General features: G+C 39.3%; 1 protein-coding gene across 9 annotated transcripts in view; it reads left to right on the top strand.

The window, feature by feature from the left end:
* tanc2b (tetratricopeptide repeat, ankyrin repeat and coiled-coil containing 2b) overlaps window positions 1–22,976 on the top strand; it is a 161,290-nt gene that overhangs the window by 69,923 nt on the left and 68,391 nt on the right. For 7 of the 9 annotated variants that reach the window (XM_044103025.1, XM_044103030.1, XM_044103026.1 and 4 more), the window contains 2 exons: window positions 1,409–1,480; window positions 4,600–4,779. In XM_044103025.1, the coding sequence (XP_043958960.1) occupies window positions 1,409–1,480; window positions 4,600–4,779 (252 nt within the window). Of the gene's footprint in view, window positions 1–1,408; window positions 1,481–4,599; window positions 4,780–15,754; window positions 16,299–22,976 lie in introns of those variants that run through there. The other 2 variants (XM_044103033.1, XM_044103034.1) reach the window with 2 other exon arrangements.

The following is a 22,976-nucleotide window of genomic DNA, read 5'->3' on the forward strand; positions in this document are numbered from 1 at the left end:
AGTTTATTTTAATGGTGCCTTCTGTTCACTTCCCTCTCTCTTTTTAATAAGCCTGCATGTAAATCTTTTCACATCTTCAAGTATCTTTAAAACTATATAATAATAATAATAATAATAATAATAATATTTGGTTAGTAATTTCCTTTTTCATTCAAAGAAGTAAATTTGGCTCATTAGTCATGGGAAACGAATATTAAAAATAATCTGCAGATAGGTACATGAATTTTGTTCAATCTGGAAAACTCTGAAAAAGTCTGGTGTTGGATTTAGACGTCTTCCAATACAAGACAGTTGTGGAGAAAAGGAAACAGAATATGCAAAATATTTGTCACTAACATTATTCCTAAATCCATCCCCCCCATCATCCACCTGAAATAAAATCATAGTGGTGTTCTATGTGAGGACTGGGACTCAAAATTATTAATAACTCTTCAACTTTGAGTCCGAACATGTGAAATTTGAACCTCAGAAATGTGTGGTAACTGAGTCGGTGTAACTCTGCAGTTGGTGTCGGTGTCAGGTCGACCCAGTTCTCACACAGTCATGCCCCACAGCTTATTCTATCAGTTCATCGACGAGCTTGATCTTTCCACCAGCGAGCCAATCTAACCCACTGTGCGGCTGCTGGATAACGTTGTGTGAATCTGTGAAGGCAGAGATAATACTGAAGCATTTGTTTGGGTTTTAGGAGTTGATGGTGTGATGTGTGATTGAAACACAGTGTGCGGCCGTCTAAACTACTTCATTTGCACTTTGCTCCCAATGAGTTTATTTTGACCTTTTTACCCTGATCATTAGTTTTGGAATTATAAATGTGGTTGGTCAGTTTTTCTATTATTTTCCTGTGATCTGAAGTTACCCTTCTTGCTCAACAATTTATTATGAAACAATCCACTGATTCTCTCTCGTTTGTAGCTTCATTTGCCTCTTTTCTCTGTTAGACCTGATTGATCCACCCATCATTCCGCTGATGTGTATCTATCCAGAGAAACACCCACTTTTTTTTAATGCTGATCCTCTTTTAGTGAACCATAAAGCCCATTGAGCTTTTTGACTGTAGCTTCATCACAGCTGCATGCAACATCGACTGTAATTTAAGCAGTTTTCTTATCCAGAAGAGGCTTTAGTTTTTGTCTTTTTATTTATTTTTTTAAGTTTAACATGGGGAGCCAGAAAAACTGGAGCATGGCACCGCAGTCCCCTTTTGCAACGATCAGGAGTCATTTGGGCCCAAGAAGGAAGGGTGTTGAGAGTTTGTGCGTGAGCAGCCTTCTGGGAGTTCTCCAATCACACACCTGGCTGATCGGAGACGAGGAAGTGGCCCTCCTGCTGGCTCGGACCTCCTCGCCCTGCTTTCCTCACCCTCGTGCTCACTCCCTGTCTTTCTCTGTCTGCTCCTCCTCTGCAGATGGTGGGAGCGACGATTTTGGAGACCCCCGCTCACCCAGTTTGGACCCTCATCTGAGCCACATTGGCCAAGGTAAACAATGGGGTTTTTTTCCACGTCCTTGCTTCTTTATTTCTTCCTCTCCATTCTTTTTCATACTCCCTTAATGTTTTTTTGCTCAGGGAGTCTATTGAGTTTTGGTTTAGTGGGTTGTACTTTATTCAGCTTTATAGGAAAAGAGTTTACGACTGCTGGAAATGAAGTTATACTTACAGGGACAGAACTGTACGAATTTTATGTTCCTGTAATTCTATCTGTAAATCTAAGCTTCTTCCTTGAGAAACAGGCTGTTTATTGCAGAGACCCAAATGCCTGGGCTTTGCAGGAAATTTTGTGAGCATGCTGTGTTGTTTGCCTCCCCTCCTCCTGTGCATGTTTTGAACTAAGCACCTTGATGAGTAGGTGTTTTTGTGCTCATTTCAAGGCCTGGAGAGGCCCTCCTGCACATCTCTCATCCCAGTCTAACATAAAACACTGTCATTTTGCCCTTCAGTTCTTTGATTCTTTAGATTTCACTGCAGAAGTGTGACTGGTGCTCTATCTCCAGCTGTATAATCTTTGCCCCAGATCAGAACGCTTTACAGCTTTCTAGTTCAACATATCTCATTTACCGACTGGTTGTGTGACTTTGTTTGGAAATGATATGTAATGTTTTGTCCGGTGTTTTGCTTTTTCTTAATTAGAGATGCACCAGTTAAAGATTCTGTGGCTGATTTCTAATGATCAAGTCTTTGCAAAATTCCGATTACATTTCTTTTTAAGAGACTCGTATAACAAAATACTTTCCCTGCATAATCTAAACATCAAACTGTCCGAGTGCTGTATACTTTACTGTAAAATAATATAGCTTCCTTAAAATGTCAAGCTCCATGTTAGAGAGGTGTCTGCAGTTTATTAGAATCATAAACTGCAGTCAAATCCTCAAGGTGGTAATGAGAATTTTTAAAGGAAAGTAATATGTAAAAGAAATATCAGTTTTCTTTTTACTGAAAGATCGTCATTGAAATAAGTAACATTTAATTTCTTAAGATTTGAAAGAAAGTGTTTGTGATTCACTATGAAGCACCATTTTTATTGATTTTTTCCAAAAAGGATTTTTTTTTCCATTCCTTCATTTCTTCCTGGAAATTGATCATTTTTGATGATGGCAAAAATAATCAAAAAGGATGATTTTTGCCATCATCTTTACTTACTTAAACACCATTTGTGCTTCCGCTGATGAAACTTTTAAACATCTCATTGGTACTGAAATGAACTAAATGTTATCTGTCAGTGTGACAGATCTCTTTTACGACTTTGTTGTCTTTATAGTAACATGTTGCATATTTTAGCCTTGTGGTTACTAATTGGTTGATGATAGAATAACTGAGAGTTTTCTTCATTTTTGGGGGTTGGGTTGGAAAAGAATTGAGTTGGATCTGGACTACCGATAATTGCAACCAAAATACCAAGTTTCCTCTCTGGTTTTCCCTGCAGAGTCTGCATACATGTGGACAATTTCCATACTCTTGGAAGTAACCACGACTCTTGGCTGTTGTTTTCCCTTTTTTTTTCCCAATGAATGACTGGAGCAAATCCAGAGCCACAAAGAGACGTGTGTGCGTGTGTGTGTGATTGTGTGTGTGTGTGTGTGTGTGTGTTTGATATTCACACCAAATGTTTTCATACATGTGTATTCATTCTCGCAGCAGCCGCTTCTAACAGCCACCCAGACTTCCTCTGGGACTTGTCACAAACCGGTGTTCGATAATGACTTCTTGTCTCACTGTTGCAGCTGCTGCGTGATGTGAAACTGTAGCTTGACCAGTTAGTTTTGCAAGCCTCTCTGCATGGATCTACAGCCACAAAATAGTTCCTGTTGAAGGTGTTTTAAAACTGAATAATGTGAGTGTGTAATCCTTTAAGAATCCCAAATTGTTATAATTTATGCTTTTCGAAGCAGAGCAGAGTTGATTAAAGATAGCGAGTGGCTGGTTATACCCTGCAATTACTGTTCATTGTGAAAGCTTTCCTGTGAAACAGTCGCACGGTCATGACTGTGCTCTTTTTTTTTTTAAATCTTTCTAAACACATTTCATGTGGTTAGAAAATGCCCCTTTATTATATATGAAATGTGGAGTATTGTTTTTCAGTGAGATTAGAGGTTGCATTGGCTGTTGTTTGTAAAAGCGAATGCAAGCTGCACATGTTGCCTGCAGGGCTGTTTCTGCTTTTAGGTCATGCTAGCCTTTACACTCAATACAGATGATGCACTGATAGGATCCAGGGACAATCCAGTGGTGAAACACCCCATTTAAAGAGCAAACACTTTATACAGCTGCTGAAGATAAAGAGGAGAAAAAGATCAACACAACTCGATAACACCCAAAAGAATTAACTGCTAATTGAAGCACTGCTAGAGTTAGAAGGATTTGGCAGAACATTAGTTTTAATCATTGAGAAAAAATCTGCTGCTTATACAAAAGTCGAAGCTTTTTTCAGCTTAGTGACCTTTATTTGTCTTGCTATCGCATAAAAATGACATGGACATCTAAAAGTAATAAAATAGTAGACATTAATAACATGGAAAATATAAAAAAAGAAATGTATAGCAATGTTTTATATTACTCTGAATCATATTAAAAACTGAAAATTCTGAAATTCTGTGAGAAATTGCTGCAGAGTTAAAACTTTTTACCAGCTTGCATTATAAAGTGGATTTAAAGAATTTGAACTCTGTTTATATTGTCGGATTGTATTGGCTTGATTTGATTGTGTATTTCTGGAAGTAACTTTTTTAGTTAGTGTGTATTCTGTCGTTTCTTTCTTTTTAAACAAACCTAAGCTTATTAACCTTGGCTACCTAGTAAAATTCAAATGATGATATTCTTATACAATAAACCATAAAAGTGAAACAGGGTGTACTTTCTTTACATCATTGCATAATTTTGTTTGCTTGTCCATTATATTTTTTGTCATGTGATTAAACTGAAAACCTTCTTTCGAATTAAATAGCATATTCTCAGTTAAACTTCATCTCTATGAATGTGTCTGTGACATTTCTTTGTTTTTATAGCAGATACTGATCCTGCATCTCTCCCAACAGCATCGCAGCGTTATGCATTTTTAATGCTCCATTCAAGACAAACATCTCTCCCTCTCCTGTTCCGAAGGTGGCAGCATAGACAGCGACTGTGCCTTTGAGGGAGACTACGCCATTCCCCCGCTCTCCATGACCGAGGGCATGCAGCACATTCGGATCATGGAGGGCGTGTCGCGCTCTTTGCCTTCCTCCCCACTGCTCGCCCACCAGGCCATCGGTGTCAGGCTGCAGCCGGTGAAGAAACTCACAGGTACCGCTGGCCGGACAATTACAGTCAACATGAACGAGCTGAACTTAGGTTCAGCTCGGTCTTCAATGCCTTTTCTGTAACTGTCCTCCTCCAAAGTCCCATTATGCTATTTTTCCCCTCTTGTAACCATACCAGTCTGAGTACAGACCCCACCACACTAATTCAGGTCAGATTTTGTGAGTTTTTAAGTGTCCGAGTGGAAAAAGGGGGTGTGTTGTTAATGAGCAGTAAACGTTTACTGACTCACTTACCCACTAATGCTGAGCAGAATAGTAAAGCTTGTAGTAAACACTTCAATTTTCAATTCTTGTAATCACTAAAGCCCAATCTAATTGGCATTGTGAAGAACAGCTGATGGACTCCAAGCTGCGGTCAACTCTGTCCTCCTTCATCTTCTTTATCCCCTCTCACTAATTGTTTCCTTCCACACTCATCTCTGACATTCAGAGAATGTGGAAAATTGTCTCTGCTCTGCCTCCCCATTAGCTGGAATATGAGAGTGTGTCATGTTTGTTCTGCTATTATATTAGGGAGCGTTGTGGGTTTGGTACAACCAGGCAGCACAGCACATCTAAAGCCTAACATCGGATCAGATTTCACATTATGAAATGAAGTATCGACTGCCAAGCCTCGCCCAGTGCCAACGGAGCCTCAAACATGTAGTTCCTCAAATATTTACTGTTGTTACAACCACGATTTCTTTTCTGTCAATGCTGAATAGTTGTGAAGTAGGAGAAAAGAAGCAAGAAGATGCTTGGTTTGAGTCCTGGCCTGTGGTCTTTCTGCATATTTTGCATGTTCTCCCTGTGCATATATGGGTTCTCTAGAGGTACTCTGTCTTCTTACCACAGTCCAAACAACTTGACTGTTAGGTTAACTGGTCTCTCTAAATTCTCCTTGGGAGTGAGTGTGTGTGTGCATGGTTGTTTGTCTGAGTGTTGGCCTGTAACGAACTGATGACCTGTACAGGACGTACCCTGCCTCTTGCCCATTGACCGCTGGAGATAGGCATCATCAGCGAAGCTTTTAGTTCACTAATGTTCTCCAACAAACTTCTGAGGCCTTCAAACGACTTGATTTATTCTGAGGTTAATTTACACACAAGTTGACTCTATTTATGAATAGTCTAGGCAATTGGTTGCACCATGATCTTATTTAGTATGATCAGAGTAAAATGGACTGAATAATTCTTGTCACGGTTTTCAGATTTTTAATTGAAAAGATTTTAAAAACGTGCATTTTTCTTCTTTCCACTTTACAATTACAAACAACTTTGTGTTGTCTTCACACAGAATCCCTTCATAGCTCAGGAATGCTTTTGGATGCCTCTGTATTTTCATAGTGGGCCTATAGAAGCTTGATTCAGGAGTCACCACTAGGGTGCACCAGACTCGCACCCTTTTTAGATCATTCTCAATATGCCAGAGGGAGTGTGGTTTTGACATCATACTGAATGGTTTATAGTCTCTTAAGGGACATGCAAGTTTAGAGGAAGCGCAGCATCACTTTTCTTCATTTTAACAGTCAAGCAGAGATTCAAAGAAAAGCTGCTTTTAAAGGGTTTGAGCTCAAAGATCTTAAATTCGGAAGAAGTAAGTGTTAGCGGGTCAAATCTTGTTTTGTTTTTTTTTTTTTTCCCTCTCTCTCTCTTGGCTTGTCTGGGTTGTTTTCATTTTCTTGTCTGTAATGGTTCATGGCAGCCTGACTCCATAGTTCTGTTTTCATCTGTGGGAATAAAAGTGAATTTTTCAGAGCCACGGTGTGTGTGTGCGTGTGTGTGTGTGTGTGTGTATAAACACCTGTGTATGTACCGGTGTCGTTGACAGCCAAGAATAGCCTGATTAATGATTTGCTGTGCTGTCTCATTTGTTCTATTCTTATTTCTGAGGCCGACACAGGGAGAGGTCTCTTTGCTGGACTGTCAGACATGCCATTGTCTGGCCTCAGATATTACACCAGGCAGGTGAAGCTCGTCTTGGGGGCCGCTTTTCGTTTTTAAGTTTCATAGTAGGATTTGACGATTTCTGATATCTTAAAACTGACCTTATGTTTCCACTGTTATGATTTTGTTCTTCATCTCTATACTTATTTGGTCTACATGTATATTCTTAAAGGAAACATAAACATATTTTAGTGCTTTCTGTTTTACTTTGAACTTGCCTTAAAGGTATTTTTGCAATTTTAAGCTATTTGAATTCAATAAGAGATAATAAGTAAATTCATACTTGTAAACAGCCAAAAACTTGCTTATTTTGTGGAAATTCTTTCTATGGAACAGTTGTGTGTGTGTGTGTGTGTGTGTGTGTGTGTGTGTGTGTGTGTGTGTGTGTGTGTCACAAGCACTGGCCACTTTATTAGGTACATTATTCTGGTAATTAATTAGAAACCTCTTTCAGCTTAATTCTTAGCTGATTCACGAAGGGATTGTACACATTTATCAAAAGTGTTGCTTCATATTAGAGTGAAAACTACACATTTTTCAGCTGAACAACTGTATTACATCCTCCTCACATCCAAAAGTTGTTCTATTAGATTGAGATCTGTTGACTGTGGAGGCTCTTGGAGTACAATTAACTCATTTTTATGTTCGTAAAAGCTTTGAAGCTTTTGAGTTTTGTGAAATGGTGCATTATCCTGCTGGACGTAGCCATATGGTATACTGTGATCATAACAGGAGAGGCACTGTCAGTAGGAACACCTGGTTGGACTAAGGGGATAAAATAATACCTAACTGGTTCCTAGGGGACCTAGGTGTGCCCCACATCATTACGCTACCACCAACAGCCTAAATGATTGACACAAGGCAGGATGCATTCATGCTTTTAACATTAGTTTCTGACTCTACAAGTTGATTGTAGCAGCAAGAATTGAGGCTAATCAGTCTAGGATGTGCTTTTCCAATCTGTCATTGTCCAAATGAGTTGCATTTGTCGAAATGTAGATCCTCTAAGGTCCTCAAGCTCTCAACATTCAAACATCTTACAGTTGAGAAATCTTATAGTAGCTTTATCAACATCTGAAGCCTTAAATCAATATTAATAATTAAGGCAACAAAAATAATCAAATGATTCAACTGTCTAGCTCTCCTAATCAGAAAGCAAACATAGTCTGTGTGGGTGACTCAGAGGGACTCCAGACTCCAGCTGGAAGCTTTTAAAACCCCATCAAGGTCTTTACGTTTCCATGCACTGCATGACAGCAGAATGTTGGAGATGACTCCATGTTCACGTATAACAATAAGTCAAAATGTCATCTTCTGTGGGCGGCGTTTGCTACAATCAGAATATCACTAGAAAATCTAGCTGCCTGGAACTAAGCGTTTAAGATTTAAGCAGCTTTAAACTTTTTGAGACTTCTATATTGATGTGTTTGTAACATCACTATTTTTTGTTTAATTAAGAAAGTCAGATAAAAAAAAATCATGTTTCATTCATTGCATACATAACTAAATCAATGTTATTCTTCAGCTAAAGGACCCTATGACGTCCATAGGGTCTGTACAGCAGTTAAAGGTGAATCAGCTCTTCCTTCACCGCATTTGACCAAATGACAACTTGCCTCCTGGTGCCCGCCGTCCTTCAAGTCCTCAAAGACCCGTCTGCTCTCGAGTGGCATTGAACACCAGCTTGCTCTCGGGCTCAAACACCTCAGCTTTGTCATCCTTTAATTAATTCAACTCAGCGCCATATCTGGCACAGCTCGACGGCATCAGTCTTAGTGTAATGCTGGCGTCACATGCTGGAACACCTCCCATGGCAGAGGTGAGAGGAGCAGTGATGGCAGAGCAATGCACCTGAGAGCGAACTGCAGTGGGGCTGAAGGATCATACACAGTGGCTCCCCAACACACCGCAGCCCATCAGTGACTTCTTCTCTACGCAGCTTCTGATTGGCTGCAGGGAGGCGGCGCGGTGGACTGTTGAGGACTTACTATTCAAGGCTCTGAATAAAAATGCAATGAAGGCACTGACCTTTTAGGAGAATCATTGAGTTTCTGATTTAATCCCCTCTAGTGGTGTGACGACTCTTGAGAGGGGCTTCAGATGCTTGAAGGGTCAACTTGTGGAACTGATTCTTAAGGCTGGTATGAAACAGAGTTTTTATTTATATTTCACCATTTCTGTTGATTTTGGTCTTTCTCTCCAGTTGTCTTTGTGGTATTTTTCAAGAAAACAAAAAACAAAAAAGGTCCTTGTATTAAGTACCACAAGTAAAAAAAAACAAAAAACACACATCTTAAGGTTTTTAATCCTAAAAATGGCACACCCTTTTTAGGTTAAAAAGAATCAGAATTATTACTGTTTCCTAAATCTCTGAAAACTAATAGATATTTTCTAATACTTTCTATAGAGTCAACAATTTACATACGTTTATTTTGTATCCAGTAGAATTTTATTTTAAGCTGTATGACTTTCAGGTTTTATTTCACAAGCTACTCACAACAATTTACTGGACTTTTTGCCCCTTTCTCTCAACAAAACTGGGTTTACTGAACTAAGCTTTCATAGGCTGCGTTGCTTCTTGTCTTCTCTTCAATTTTTATAGGGTTTAAAAGACTTATTTTTGCCTAAACTTAAACTTTTTGAGTGACCTCTAAATTGTCTCTTTGCTTGTGTTTGCATTTACTCTGTTAATTTCTGTAGCCGCCCCTCTTCAAACACCCTGAAATTATGTTGCTACCACCCACATACTTCATATTTGGGATGATATACGTCATCTTGAAGGTTTAAAAGAGAGTCCTTTAAAATTTAGGATAACACCACACAACATGTCTTCAAAAATTAATACCTTTGCCTCGGAGTGCATTTCAAAGTTCTAAACTGGCATTTTATGTTGCTTTTGGAGTCATGGCGTCTTCCTCTCTGAGTGGCCATGGAGGGATGGCTAGCACCCTTTGACCAACACCAGTCAGCATCTTCACTTGGTCTCATGCTTTTGTTCTGAGGTGATTTTTGGATTTCTCACCACAACATCTTATTCTCTAGATCAACGCATACATTGTGCATTCAAAGCACAGAAAAAAAATTTACTCAATAGCTTTAGTTTTGACAATTGTAATAAAATGTTTTTAAGGATTATATTCACCATACTAGTCATGACAGAAGTTGACATTGCGGTAGTCTATCCTGCGGACTCCCTCTGCAGTAACCATCTTGCTTGGGTTGTCATTGCAGCACACTAATCTAAAATACAGAAGTCTGCCTCGCTGAAAATCCGGTCGTGTCACATTTTGTTTATATCCCAGAGCTGTGAGATGGTCAGAGATGGCAGATTACTCACTGCACCCTCACCATAGCGTCCAGAACGATCACGAATAACAGCATTTTAATGTTGTGTTTATTTTCAGCAGCAACTGTTCCTGTGATTCAGCTTGAGGTTAACAGATTTTAGGAGTGGCTGCTGAGACTAAAAGTGAGACAACCTAGGGAGAAATAAGGTGGTGAGATCACTTGACCAATCAGAAGCACTCCATGCCCCACTCTGAATGATCAGGATGACATTAGTAGTACTTCTTCCCTCTCTTTGCTGTTTTACGGGTAATTGATCCCACTCTAATCTTTGTGTTTTGCCTGTTTCCTGGAGGGTTAATAAAGGGGATCAGGCAAAGAGCCCTTTAAAGTCTCTAGCTTGTGGAAAAAGTTCCACAGTTATAATACAGCTAAAATAAAAGTCTCACTATAAAACAAATACAACAAAACATATTGCTAAAATACTTATATTCTCATGAGAATATGCGTATTATTCTGCTGTTATTTAAACTCATCGTTTACAGTACCAATTATGTATATCTATACATACATATATGTATATGTATATGCATACATCTCTGTTTTCAATTGCACGGAGCACAATGTTTGCCATTGTTAGGCACAAAATCAGAAAACTAGATCCAAAGCAGTTAAAGGCCCAAAAACAGCACTGAAAAAGTTTTTCAAAACTGGCATGAGTCTTTTAAAGAAATCTGGCTCTTTATTTGGAAATAAATTAATTGTGGTTGAAAACTTTGACACAATGTATTTTTCTCGCATTAAAACAGCAGTACATCTCTTCAAAAACACTGGAGAGAAGTGAAATGAGTATTCTTGGTTTGCACTGGGTATTATGGGTCATAGTAATGGAATATTTTTTTCCACCACAGAAGACTCTAAATGTTGTAATAGTGAATCATCTGTGAAGAACTATAATCACACTCTATTTAGCCATAATATAATTTCCTGCTGTCTGGAAGATACTAAGTAAGTCAGCAATTACTGGAAACCTTTCTGGACTGTGCAGTGGCTACACTTTTTTAATTGTTTCCAAAGATCTGCTGATGAAATGGATTAGAGACAATAAATGTCCTGTATGTTTTCCTATGCAATACATACACATTTGCATTGTTGCATGTTTCATATTATACCAGTTCTTAATGTTTTTTATTTTTTTTATCCAGTGTTGTCTAATATAAATGAGTGCCTTGTTCTCGCAGTGATATCTCACCGCCTGATTGTTATAAGCTGTAATCACTGATTACTTATTTGTTCCCAGTCAAGTGTCGGGCTCACCAGAGATTATCTCCCCAGATGATTGATTGGCTCTGTTCCACTCTCAAACATTTAAAGGGAATTATTTCTATGTCTATCTGCAGATTTCACTGCTCCTCTCTAATTAATGGTTGCAATCAATACAATTACAGTCTCCCCGTGGATTTTCATGTAAAAGTGTGGGAAAAAACTGCATTAGAACCAGACCAAAGCTATGATCAATATTTCTCATACTTTTAATTTGCAGTTTTGCCAGTTGTGTGTTGGAAATTTAAAGTCTATGTTTTGAATTTTTAAAGAAGTATGTTGTCTGAGTCACAGAGTAATATTTACCGTGGCAAGAACCTGGTTTTCACTGATGTGGGCATCCAAATATTCGTCAGAAGGGTCAGGATTAACAGAGCACAGTGTACAGTACTGCTGAGTCAGATCTGATCACTATGTGGGTGGTCCTGCAGAACAGTGAACTAGGGTAAATTATTTACTTCTGATGAATGCTACATCTTTGAGTCAGTAGCTTTAATTGGTGCTATTTTGGATTTTCCAAAGGGAGATGACAGAAAAGTTTGCTCTAAAATCTTTTTAAAGACTTATATTCCTGTGTGCAGATAAAAAAAAAATCACATGTAAACAAGCCCGTTATCTTTCAGAGTCCTAGTTTTTGGAGAAAATGTTGTTTACTGTACCTGGAAAGACCACATAAATGAGTATCATCTTCATAAATACTAGATAATAAAAGATCTATATTTCTAACATATTAGTGCATAAATTAGCTTTTACATTGATTTTCAGTAATCTTTTTCACACAAAAATTCCTTTGATTGTAGTAATTTGTGAAGAAAAGGTTCATAATGTACTTTTACAGTAGATTTTTGTCTTCCATCAGCACAAAATGGCTGAAAATCCTTTTAATCAAATATGGACCTCTAGATGTTCCTCCTGTGTTGTTCTATGCAATGATTAGCTTTAGCGCTGCCTGTTTTTCTTTCATTATGTCTGAGCCAAATGAACTAGAGTTTTAAAGCTGCAGCTGTAGTTTCAATTGTACAATTATTTTGACTTCCATTTCGTCTACCGTATGTGTGGATTAAGTTGAAGTGACTTGAAAGGCCAAATCATATGTTGTGGGTAAACTAACTGCAAACAGATATTTTTTGGAGGGGGAAGGGGGGTTGCGGTGTAAGAGCGTTCCCTCAGCAGAATGTTTTGATGATCACATTACTGCAATGTAGTTACACCCCCTTTTATACATATAAACATGGACTGAATGTGTGGATAACATAGTACTTGCATAATATAGCTGGAGATGAAATTATCTCTGAGGTGCTTGAGAGTCCTCTAGCCATGTATCACTCGGCTCACTTACTTCTAAGCCACAGTGACCCTTGTCCAGGTGTCTTGATAGATGTTTTCACCTAATGTAGTCGGGAGTAGAAGGTTTTACTGCTGTTCTTCTGCTTAAACTCTTGGCTTTTAGTACAATGGTTTCACATGTTTATAGAGCGCATGCAAAACTTTGTGTTTGCTCTGTGGCTGTTAGGTCCTTTTCCCCCCTAATTAATGTTGATTTATTTTTATAGCACATTAAAACAACAGATGTTGACCAAAGTGCTGTACAATTCAATGAAATACAGCAAGATAACAACAAGATCAAGAAAAAAATATATTTAAAAGTAAGGTTAAAACAAAAATACAAATATACTCCATACCTGTCATGGTAAAAGAAACTCAAACTCTATTTGAGTCAAATGCCAAAGAATAAAAATAGGTAATTCATTCCAGCACTGGGCTTGATGATTAAGGAGCACTTGTGTGCATCGAGGAAGCTTCTAGGATTGTGTCTGAAGTTCAGCATCTGTTGTGTCTATGCAAAGGATAAACAACAAGAGCAAAAGGCCAGAACCTTGGTCGGCGTGTAAAGTAATGTTAGGAATTGATGATATCTTAATGAGTCATATGACCATGCTTATGGTGTTGAGAACCTTGAGATGAACCCTATTATGTTCTCTAAGAAGCGAGTTTCATTTAGAGAGTCAACCCTCTTCACCTTTTAAACATAAAACATGTCCTGCATTGTTGAAATGTATATATATTTGACCCCTCAATTAGACAGAAAAATTTCATTTGAAACCATTTGTAGTTAGTACGTACAGGTCAAAACATTTTGTACTGACATTTGAATATAATATGACTGAATATGACTCTAAATGTGCAAAGGTCTCTGTATCATTGTTCCGACTTTCTCTTACTCTGAATATTCTCTAAATCCATCCAGCAGTATACTATGTCAGAGGATGTTATGATCTTTCCCCACACAATGTATTTTTGACACAAACCCTGACATCTGGGACACATCGCTCTCTCCCTGCGTCCCTGGCCAGTCTCGTGTTTTAGGAGGCATTTGTGTCCTCTGCGACATTTTTGCAATGGACATAGACATTTTTGAAATCTCCATCTCCACGCCTCCTTAGGCCAGCGCCGCACCTCGAGAAAATCGCTCTTCAATTATTGACATTATTTCCCTCTTTTGACAGTGACTGCCACTGTAGAATCATTTGTTCCGCTGAAAGAAAATGTGACATTTGCAGCTCCATTGTAGCAAGGTTAAGAGGAAACAGAAGTGAAATCTAAGTAGGATGCCCTCAGGAGTAACTGTATAAAACCGGCGATAAAACACTTAGGCTGTAGACACTAGACAATCTGAACAGTTGAAAGATAAAATGCCCTGAAATGCAAATATCACTTTTATTTTACTATCCTTAAAATGTTGAAGGACCTTTTTGTTTTATCTAAAAGGCACCGCAGACTTCTTTGTTTTAGATTTACAGCACAAGTGATGGAATTATGAATCCACCATACTGGAACATCTGTTTGTTTCAGCTGTGAGTTGTCTGTTAAAGTATAAACAAATCAACGTCAAATATTTTAAAGTATATATTTTTATTCATTAGCCAGTTACTTCAGTTGAGAATAAAATAATAAAATATGAAAAATGTTTGTCTATGCACTTTAGGTTTGTACAATCCCTTGTCTTTATTGTAATTTTGGTCTCAGACCGATTAATTTATGATTTAAATCCTTATGAATAAATGTTTTTTTTTTATTTGGCAGTTTGAACTCAACTTGGCGTTTGCTGCTTAGCAAAATTGCTCTTACCTTTTATTTATGACATAGAATTCTTAGATCTGATTTTACATTTGAGAATACATGAAGATTAGATGCCCTGTTTCTGATTCTCGATATGACGGCAACACAAATGTCAACTGTTGCAATACGTTGATTCTTTATTCAACACCAAACAAATCTTGATTCTGAAAATGTAGATATGTTGCACTATGTTCATGCTAGAGTTAGATTCCTTCAAGTTCTCCCTCTACATGGATTTTCTTTATTTCCTTCTGTGTATAGATTTTTTTAATCAATAAGCAATAAGTTCAAACATGCAATAATTTCAAACATGTAGTCTAAAACTGAACAGTGAATTAGTTACTGTTGTAGTTTTCTGTAAGGTTATCTTACAAGTAAAGCAGAGTGACATAGATGGCCAACACAAAGATAATAGTGTTTATTGTTTCTATTATTATAACTATTTAAAAAAAAAAAAAAGCCGAATAAGTCAAACTTTCTGATTTGACTGATCGATATTGCTGATTTCTCAGTTTACATTGTTTCTAATAGTTAAGTTGAAGATGCCTGTCGTAGTGAAATGGGTTGCATACTGTGTTCCTCACGTGCTCCTGTGAGTCTCAGTTGCATTGTATTTAATTAGTGGTACATTGTTGGAGCTTGACCTTTAACTGTGGCACCTCTTTAAGGCTTGTTGGTAACATTTTCAGGGTTCTGAAGATGTCACTCTGGGGGAATAACTGTCACTAAATGAGATTAATAAAACAGAACTGCAGCCACACAGCCTTACCGGTGTTAACTTTCAACAAAAGCGAGGGCAGTGCTCAATAAAGTGGCCTCCCCCAGAAGATTTGAACCTCTAAGTAGCCATAAAACATGGCTGCAGCTGTGCAAATAGACTTTCAAGGGTGAAACAAGGACAGAGAAGATGTTGGAGCCCAAAAAGGAAGCTCGAGTGGGTGTATTGAAATCCTTCGTTCTTGTTTTGGTTTTTTTGTTTTGTTTTTTTCTGCCCCTGATCCGATCTGTCCCCAAAGCTCCGTTCCTGAACAAGAAAACCGTGTCCCTTTAATAATGCCCTCCCCCTTTTTTTTTTATGCCATTTTCTTCCCTGCCTCAGCACCCACCCTTCTCCTCCCCCTCCTTTTTGCTCTGTGGTTGCTATGAGAACAGCAGCACTGCACCATTCATCTGCTGGAGACCTGAGCTCCTGCTCCTGTAGAGAGAGTGCACCTCTCACATCCATACATAACACAGTGAGCGCTAATGCAGTCACACAGCCAAACGGGGAGCTCACCTTTCTCTAAAAATGCAGGAAATTTCACTTGTTGTTTTTCTTTCTTTTTTTTTTGACCTCAGATTTGTTTAGCAGTTGTGAAGATTTTTGTCACTTGACAGCTTTGGTACATGCTCCACTAGCGGAGTTGTCACCTCCATGCCTCCCTCTTTCCCCACTGGCACGGTGACTGCTGCACTTTTCCTTTCTCCTCATCCTTTCTTCCTTCCCTCCTCCTCCTCCTCCTCCTCTCGCTCCTCCAGTCACTGCCAAAGCTCCCCGGCTCCGTATCATTTCCTGCGCCTGAGCTGAGCGGGCAGCATCGCCACTGAAACCTGTGGAGATTTCTTCAGAGGGGAGACAAGTGGAAGCGAGAGGGAGAGCTTCCTCTCCCCCTTCTACTCAGACTCCACGCTGCCTCACAGCAGCTGCTTTTTTTTTTTTTTACTCCTCCCGATCTCTTCCATCATTTCTCCCCTCCGTTTTTGATGAACTGGTCATCGCTCGGGGAGGAAGGATTGCTCGTGCCTCTGGAAGGAGGGGACCTGGTGCCGTATTCGAGCCTTCAGGAATGCGAGGTCTGGTTTGAAAATGGTGAGCCCGGCCACACCCTCCTTGGCTTGATTCATTCCTCCATATGTGCCTGCGAATCCCCCCCTCTCTCCCTGCCCTCCCGTCTCCCCTCCCTCACTGTGCACCAGCCCCTCTTTCACCTGCTGCTCCACCTTTGCTCAGCCAGTCTGTCTGCTGTCTTAGCTCACAGCTGGAGCATCTGTGCTGACCGCCGGTTCGAGTGACGCTTGTGCAGACTTGGGGCTAATGGGAGGAGAGTGAGAAAAGTAATTTTGCTTCGTGAATTGATGCATCTGTCAAAGGGCTGAACTAATCACAGTGTGGGCTTGAGGGCCTGTGAATCAACCAGAGTGTGATAATGTAAGTGTTTTTTTTTTTTTTTGTGGCGAGCTGGTCTGTTTCATGCGTCAGCGTGGGTGAGCATTCAATTGTCTTTCAGCGTGTGTATGTATATGTCTGTTGAAGCTTGTGTGTGTGTGAGTGTGTGTCTAAGCACAAGCTGTGGGCGGCTAATGGTGCTTGCTCCTACTGATGTGCGTCTCACTTTTCCTTCTAGAGAGCAGCGTCGTTTGTAGCATATGGTTGCGTAAACGCGTTGAAGTTGGTGGGGAGTTGTTTCCTCCATGTCGCTCTGCAGTCGGCAGCAGCTTGTTGTGGCACACCGGAGTCACCCCTGTCGTTATGCTGGGACTCGGTTCCTCCTTCTAGCTCCGGTGCTGCAGGCATCCCTTCCTTCCTGCCTGGTCCCGAGAGGCTGTTAGCTCATCTGTGAACAGAACAGAATGTCTCAATAACACTGTCTGCCAGAAAAACACCTCATCAGCAGCTGCTATTGCCGGTCTCAGGTGAATGCCTTTTGATGAGGCGCCTTCAGCCGGTTTTCACACCACTTAGTACCACCACCTGGAGAGGGCTTTGATGAGCTTACTTTGTCAGCTGTCATTCAAAATGCAGAAGGCAATGATGCTAGGAATATTAAAGTGAGCGCTGCTAAAAAGCCATGTTTATTGAGTCAGTGGTGGGTGAAGGTTTCCTCGCATTAGGATTCCTCATGGCGGGGTTGAGCCTGGTGGAGCCAGGCCGGGAAACAGACAGCATCCGTTCTCAGATCCAGTATTGCTTTGTGGTGGTTGAATATCATTGATGGACAGAGTCAGCATTGTCTGATCCATTGATTTATTTACCACTTCAAGTACATGATCCATTAAAATATTACATCTTGAAACGGTAAGCTCCCTAACGCTCATTGTGTAAATTATCCAACAAAACATTTTGTTTTTCTAATTTCTAGCTTGTAATAAGTTAATGAGATTTCAAAACTATGATTAGGAACAAAGATGAGACAAACATTGAACTGTTTGTGTCTACAATGATCAGAATCACGTTTTGACAGCATGAGTCTGTTGGGTTGTTTTGCTGTCAGAACAACTGGTGCATTGCACAAACTCGATAGAATAACAAAGCTGGAAGACAACCTCCTAGTTCTTAGCTTCACCTCAAATCAACAGCTTTGATAAATCATGGACATAACTGATGGTGAAAAACTTTCAATGAAAAGGTTCCTCAAGAGGAGATGGCTCAACCCTGAACCACCAACTGAATGTTGGATAAATGTTGTACAGGAGATTATACAATGAAAAAACTGTATTTCTCTCTAAAGTTGCTGAGAGATACTTTCCACATCCCACATCCCTAATTTCCAATCTTTTTGAAACAAAAAGTCAAAAAATGTGAAAGCAATGTAAATATTCATACTAATGCAATATTCCATATGCTCTCATATGAAAGATTTAATAAGAAAAAAAAACTCGGACCCGACTGAATATTCTAACAGAAGAATGATCCCAGACACACCAGGCCTGCTTTTGGTATGAATGACTAAAACATACTGACATTAAGTTTTTGGAAAGCCCTCAATGACAAGTGTGAAATCAGATTTTACACTTGTCGTTTAGAATGTGGTCTCTTAGCTTAAACAAACTCCTAAAAAGTTAAGGTGCTGAGATTATACTGTCTTGCTATTTAGGTTTTTTTTCCCCCCATAATTACTTTCTTTTGTACACTTTAAGTCCCATGTAGGCTGTGGTTTGTGCCCTTCATGTCATATTCATTCATATGACAATCTTAACAGCTTTGAACAGTTGTTGTCCAAATTTACACCCACTTCTGTGAGTTTAAAAGCCACGCATCCTCGATGGCAAGTCAGGTTCATATTGATTTCCGTAATCACTCAATATCTTTCCAGTGTCATCCTCTCAGCCTGTGTCAAATAAAAGTATCAGTTGGCAAAGACAAGTCTCGACAAATCAAAGGCAGACAGAAGGTTAATGTCAAATTTTCACTGTGTGATGTATTTGAATTGGAGTATTATACTGTGCCTGTGTGGCTTTCAGATTCCTGATGCAGCTTCTGACCGCCTTTAACACTTGATTGCAGTGTTGATTACAGAAGCGGTCTTCATAGGCGGGTGGACACTGTCTCGCTTTGCCTGACAGCCTGGTCATATATCAGGCATTGACAGCACCACTGTCCCTCTCCCCTCCCCAAATGCATCACTTTGTTACTGACTGTGAAACGTTAGGAGGGGAATTTAATTAAGTTGCATACGAGCCATGTGTTGTTGTAGCCTTTCAGTCACTTGTACTCTGAGTTTAATAACACTAATGAAAATCCTTTAAATTACTTTGCAGACAGACAGAAATGTTCTTTTTGTATAATTTGGAATCATTAATTTAGAGATGCTGTATGTTTTAGGTTGTTGTCCTACTGGAGGATGAACCTTTATAACCTCTAACCATTCTGCTTTTATTATTTATATATTTGACTCCAGCTTCACTGTCCCTCCTGACAACAAGCTTTCCCTTTGCATGATAATGAAGCCACCATATGTTCTACCATGGAGGTGGTATTTTCAGTGCTAGTTTTCTGCCACAGTTATTTTGCAAGACCAAAGACAAAGTTTTGGGCCCCTCTGACTAGTTCATCATTCTTTATGTGTTTGCTGTGTCACCTACAACATGATTATTGTATGGAACAATATTTTTCTTCTGGCAAAACATCCTTGAAGGTCAGCTTTTTTGGAGTGTGCAACAAATAGTTCACTTCTCTGGATTAATGCTCTGTTTGCATTGAAGTCAGTTAAAGAGTAACACCATGTCTTGGCTGGTTTGCTTTTTTTTATTCAGTGAGGAAAATAAGTTGGATACACCAATGATTATTTTTTTAAGTTTCCTCATCTGCAAAGAACGAAGAGGTTTGTAATTGTCATCATAGGTACACGGAAAGCTGTGAAATTATCTAACATGAATTCTACATTTGGTTGGGGTGCTTGGCAGTCATTCATCCAGTGGCCTGTTGACAGGGAATTTGAAAATATCACTTGATAACTATGTGTCATTAGAAAACTGGAAGATTAAAATATGAACACCAGCTGCATAGTCTTAAAAAATGCAAACATTTACAGAAATTAGAGAGTTCAGACATTTCTTGTAGTTCCTTACTGGGTTTGAAGACACTGCAGCAGAGTTTTTGTTCCGCGCCGCCATGTAGATCTTCTTCAGGTCATTCATGTTTCAGGGCTGTTTCTGGGCGACGCGACGTTTTAACTTCCTACAAGCATTTTCTTTCATGTTCAGGTCTGGGGAACGGTTAGGCCACTCCAGGACTGTAAAATACTTCTTGCAAAGGTTTTTCTGATTTATCTCGAAAGTTTGTTTTGGGCCATTGTGATGCTAGAATATTCGTCCATGATCCATCTTCAGTACTCTGACTGAGGGAAGGAGGTTGTTATTATGAAATCTCGCCATACATGGTTTCATCTGTCCTCTCTTTAATGTAGTGGGATCCTTCTGTCCCCTTTGCAGAAAAGCATCCTATAGCATGATGTTTACACTTGCAAGCTTTAAGGTTGGGATAATGTTCTGATGATTTTATTAATCTTTTTAGAGTATTTTTTTTTCTTTATCATTATTCTATTATGTCTTAGGTAAAATCACAATAAAATTTATTGTCATTTGTGATTTGAATATGACAAATATAAAAATGCTTAGTTCTTTATTTTATTAACAATCAACATTAATTCAATCTTAGTAATTTCTTCAGATCACCACATTTAGAGTGGCATCAAAATAAACAAATTTTACGAACACTTAACATCTAATTTAAAATTGTCATTTATTCTGTGTTTTAAATTTGAATACTTGAATAACTTTTCCTGAAGTTTTTTTTTTTTTCTTTTTTGTCTTTTCTTTCTGGGAATGTGAAAAGGCTGTGAAGTGGCTGTGGAGAAGAGAAACCCGCAGTGTGCTATTATTAGCAATGATAAGAATTTGCTTACAAAACAGAGCAGTGGGTTACATATACCACCTCAGTGCTTTCTGCGAATCCTGCTGGTGGGGAGCTGAGCAAACGTTTCCCAGCGAGACGCGCAGATTCATAATGTTGTGTTTCCATGTAAATCCAATCAATTGCAGACCATTTCACCAAGATGGCATGATGACACCGTCCTCAGCGTTAACGTTACATTGTTCGTCTGTCCATTGCTAACGTATTTACTCGGCCACTGCAGGGTCTGCTTTGAGGCGTTTGTTGGCGTCATGGTCCAAAGGGTTTCATAGTGGCAGCAGATGATTAGTTTTTATCAGACGTTTAAGATTTTCCATGGCCTCTGATGCTTTTTGTTTTGTGTTGCACAGATTATCAAAAGCCTCTTAATCAGAGCAGCTGGAAATCAAAAGCCAGTGTCAGCAAAGTGCGTCTCTGTTTGCCGTTTTGTTTTTATTTTAAGAGAGTTCTTAATTAAATAAAATCAAGCTGAACTAAACATCCTGCTCATGCTAATTTTCTCAATGACAAAGGGTGGAGTTCTCCAGCGGGAGGTTATAAATATCTCCTCAAGTGGGTGAACTCCAGCTGGAATAAAGGTCACAGCAGCGCTGCTATTATTAGACCACCTTATCAAGTGGCGTCCTCGCCAATTATGATACTCTCCTGAAGCGATTTCACGGGTAACTTTACAGCTCGCAGCCGTATTCAAGAGTTTTCTCGTTGAGGGTTTTGAGAGGGAACGTTCACGGTCACTCTTGTGCGTCAACCCCTTCCGCGCTGATGGAGGGAATCCATAAGGAAGGAAAGTTAACAGCATCAGAAATGCTCTGCGTTAACAATAGCCGCTGTGCTTTTACAGCTGAGTCACGAAGCCACGCCGCATCACAGATGAACCGTTCGTAAACGAGACTGGACAGATGCTTAGAAAGCCCACAGTGGGGACATTACTGGAATATAGGCGAAACTAAACCAAAAAAGAAATTAGAACAAAGATGTGGTGAATCTGTGCAGCATAAGATGTATTAAAATATTTTAATAAAATCAATGCCAAGCTGAAGGTTTATGTTTAAACATCGGAAAAGGCAGAGGTTTTTAATCATTTTAATACTCTTAAAAAATGATGAAAAACTTGAGGTAAAAACTTTAACCAAAAGCCTGCTATAAAATCCAGAAAACAGACACATCCTCAGCTTCTAGCTGCTTTTCTTCCTGCATTTTCCTGTATTTGGTTCCATTCATCCATCTATCCATCAACCTGAGGAGATCCTCTAACCCTGCTGGAGAAATGCCTCCCCTGAGTGTGATGCTGCCATCACTTTGGGAATGGTGTGTTTAGTTTGATTTATAGAGTTAATTTTCCTCCAAACGGAGCTCTGCAGCGAGTCAGAAAATCAGACAAAATATTTAGCCCTTTTCTTTCACTTCACAATAACACACACATTTACATTTGTCTAAATCCCAACAAAACGTAATAAAGGTCGAGTCTGTAACATGTCAAACTGTGATGGGAGATCATCTGTCTCTCATCTGTGTAAAGCAAATGCAATTTATCAGTTTTTTTTTTTTTTGGGGGGGGGGGGGGGGGGTGGAGGGGGTTCACAAAGCTGCTCTATTTCCAAATATTAATTTTATGTAAATAAAGTGTTTATGATTATAAACTGCTTCTTGGATCAGAAATACCTTTAGGATCACTTTGTTTTCTGCTATGGCTCTAATCCAGGCACAGCTAAGACTACGTGAAACGGTAAATTAGCAGCTTTTTGTGTTTGGGAGAGCTCTCTTAATAAGCATTCTTAGAAATCATACTCACTCCGTAGCCCTCTTAAAATTCTGGCTGCGCCTCACCTTGCTCTGCTAATCCTCCCTAGGCTGTAATAACGGATTCGCATGTGCACGTGTGCAGACGTCCTCGCGCTCAGACACACTCACACACACATATGCATAAAATAGGAGGAAGATGCATCTTGTCTAATGGACGTGCAGTCTGCGCTTGCCGTCAGCGGCTTCTGTGTGCCACAGCAACATCTGGTCCGCATTGTATTTGCTTGACAAGTCAACATGGATTGCACACAAACTCATATGTGGTCTCTGAGCCGGATTACTGATGAGCACACAGGGATCAAGTCTCTGGGTCAGATGTAAGGACTGGCTAACTGATCAACTCTCAAGTACTCCAGTTCTCATCCTGTTGTGATTACAAGCCCTCCCGCTTCTGTTTTATACAGATATGGTGTCAAATTACTTGAAAAACAAAGTAAAAATCTTGTATTTGTATAGTGACATTTATTTATGGTTAGTTGTTATTTTTCATGTTATTGGTCTATAATTAGTAAGATATGTACTTGTTTGTGTCACTGCTTCTCCCTTCTGTTT

The sequence above is a fragment of the Gambusia affinis genome, linkage group LG20 (genome assembly GCF_019740435.1).
Source record: "Gambusia affinis linkage group LG20, SWU_Gaff_1.0, whole genome shotgun sequence".
NCBI classification, from domain to species: domain Eukaryota; kingdom Metazoa; phylum Chordata; class Actinopteri; order Cyprinodontiformes; family Poeciliidae; genus Gambusia; species Gambusia affinis.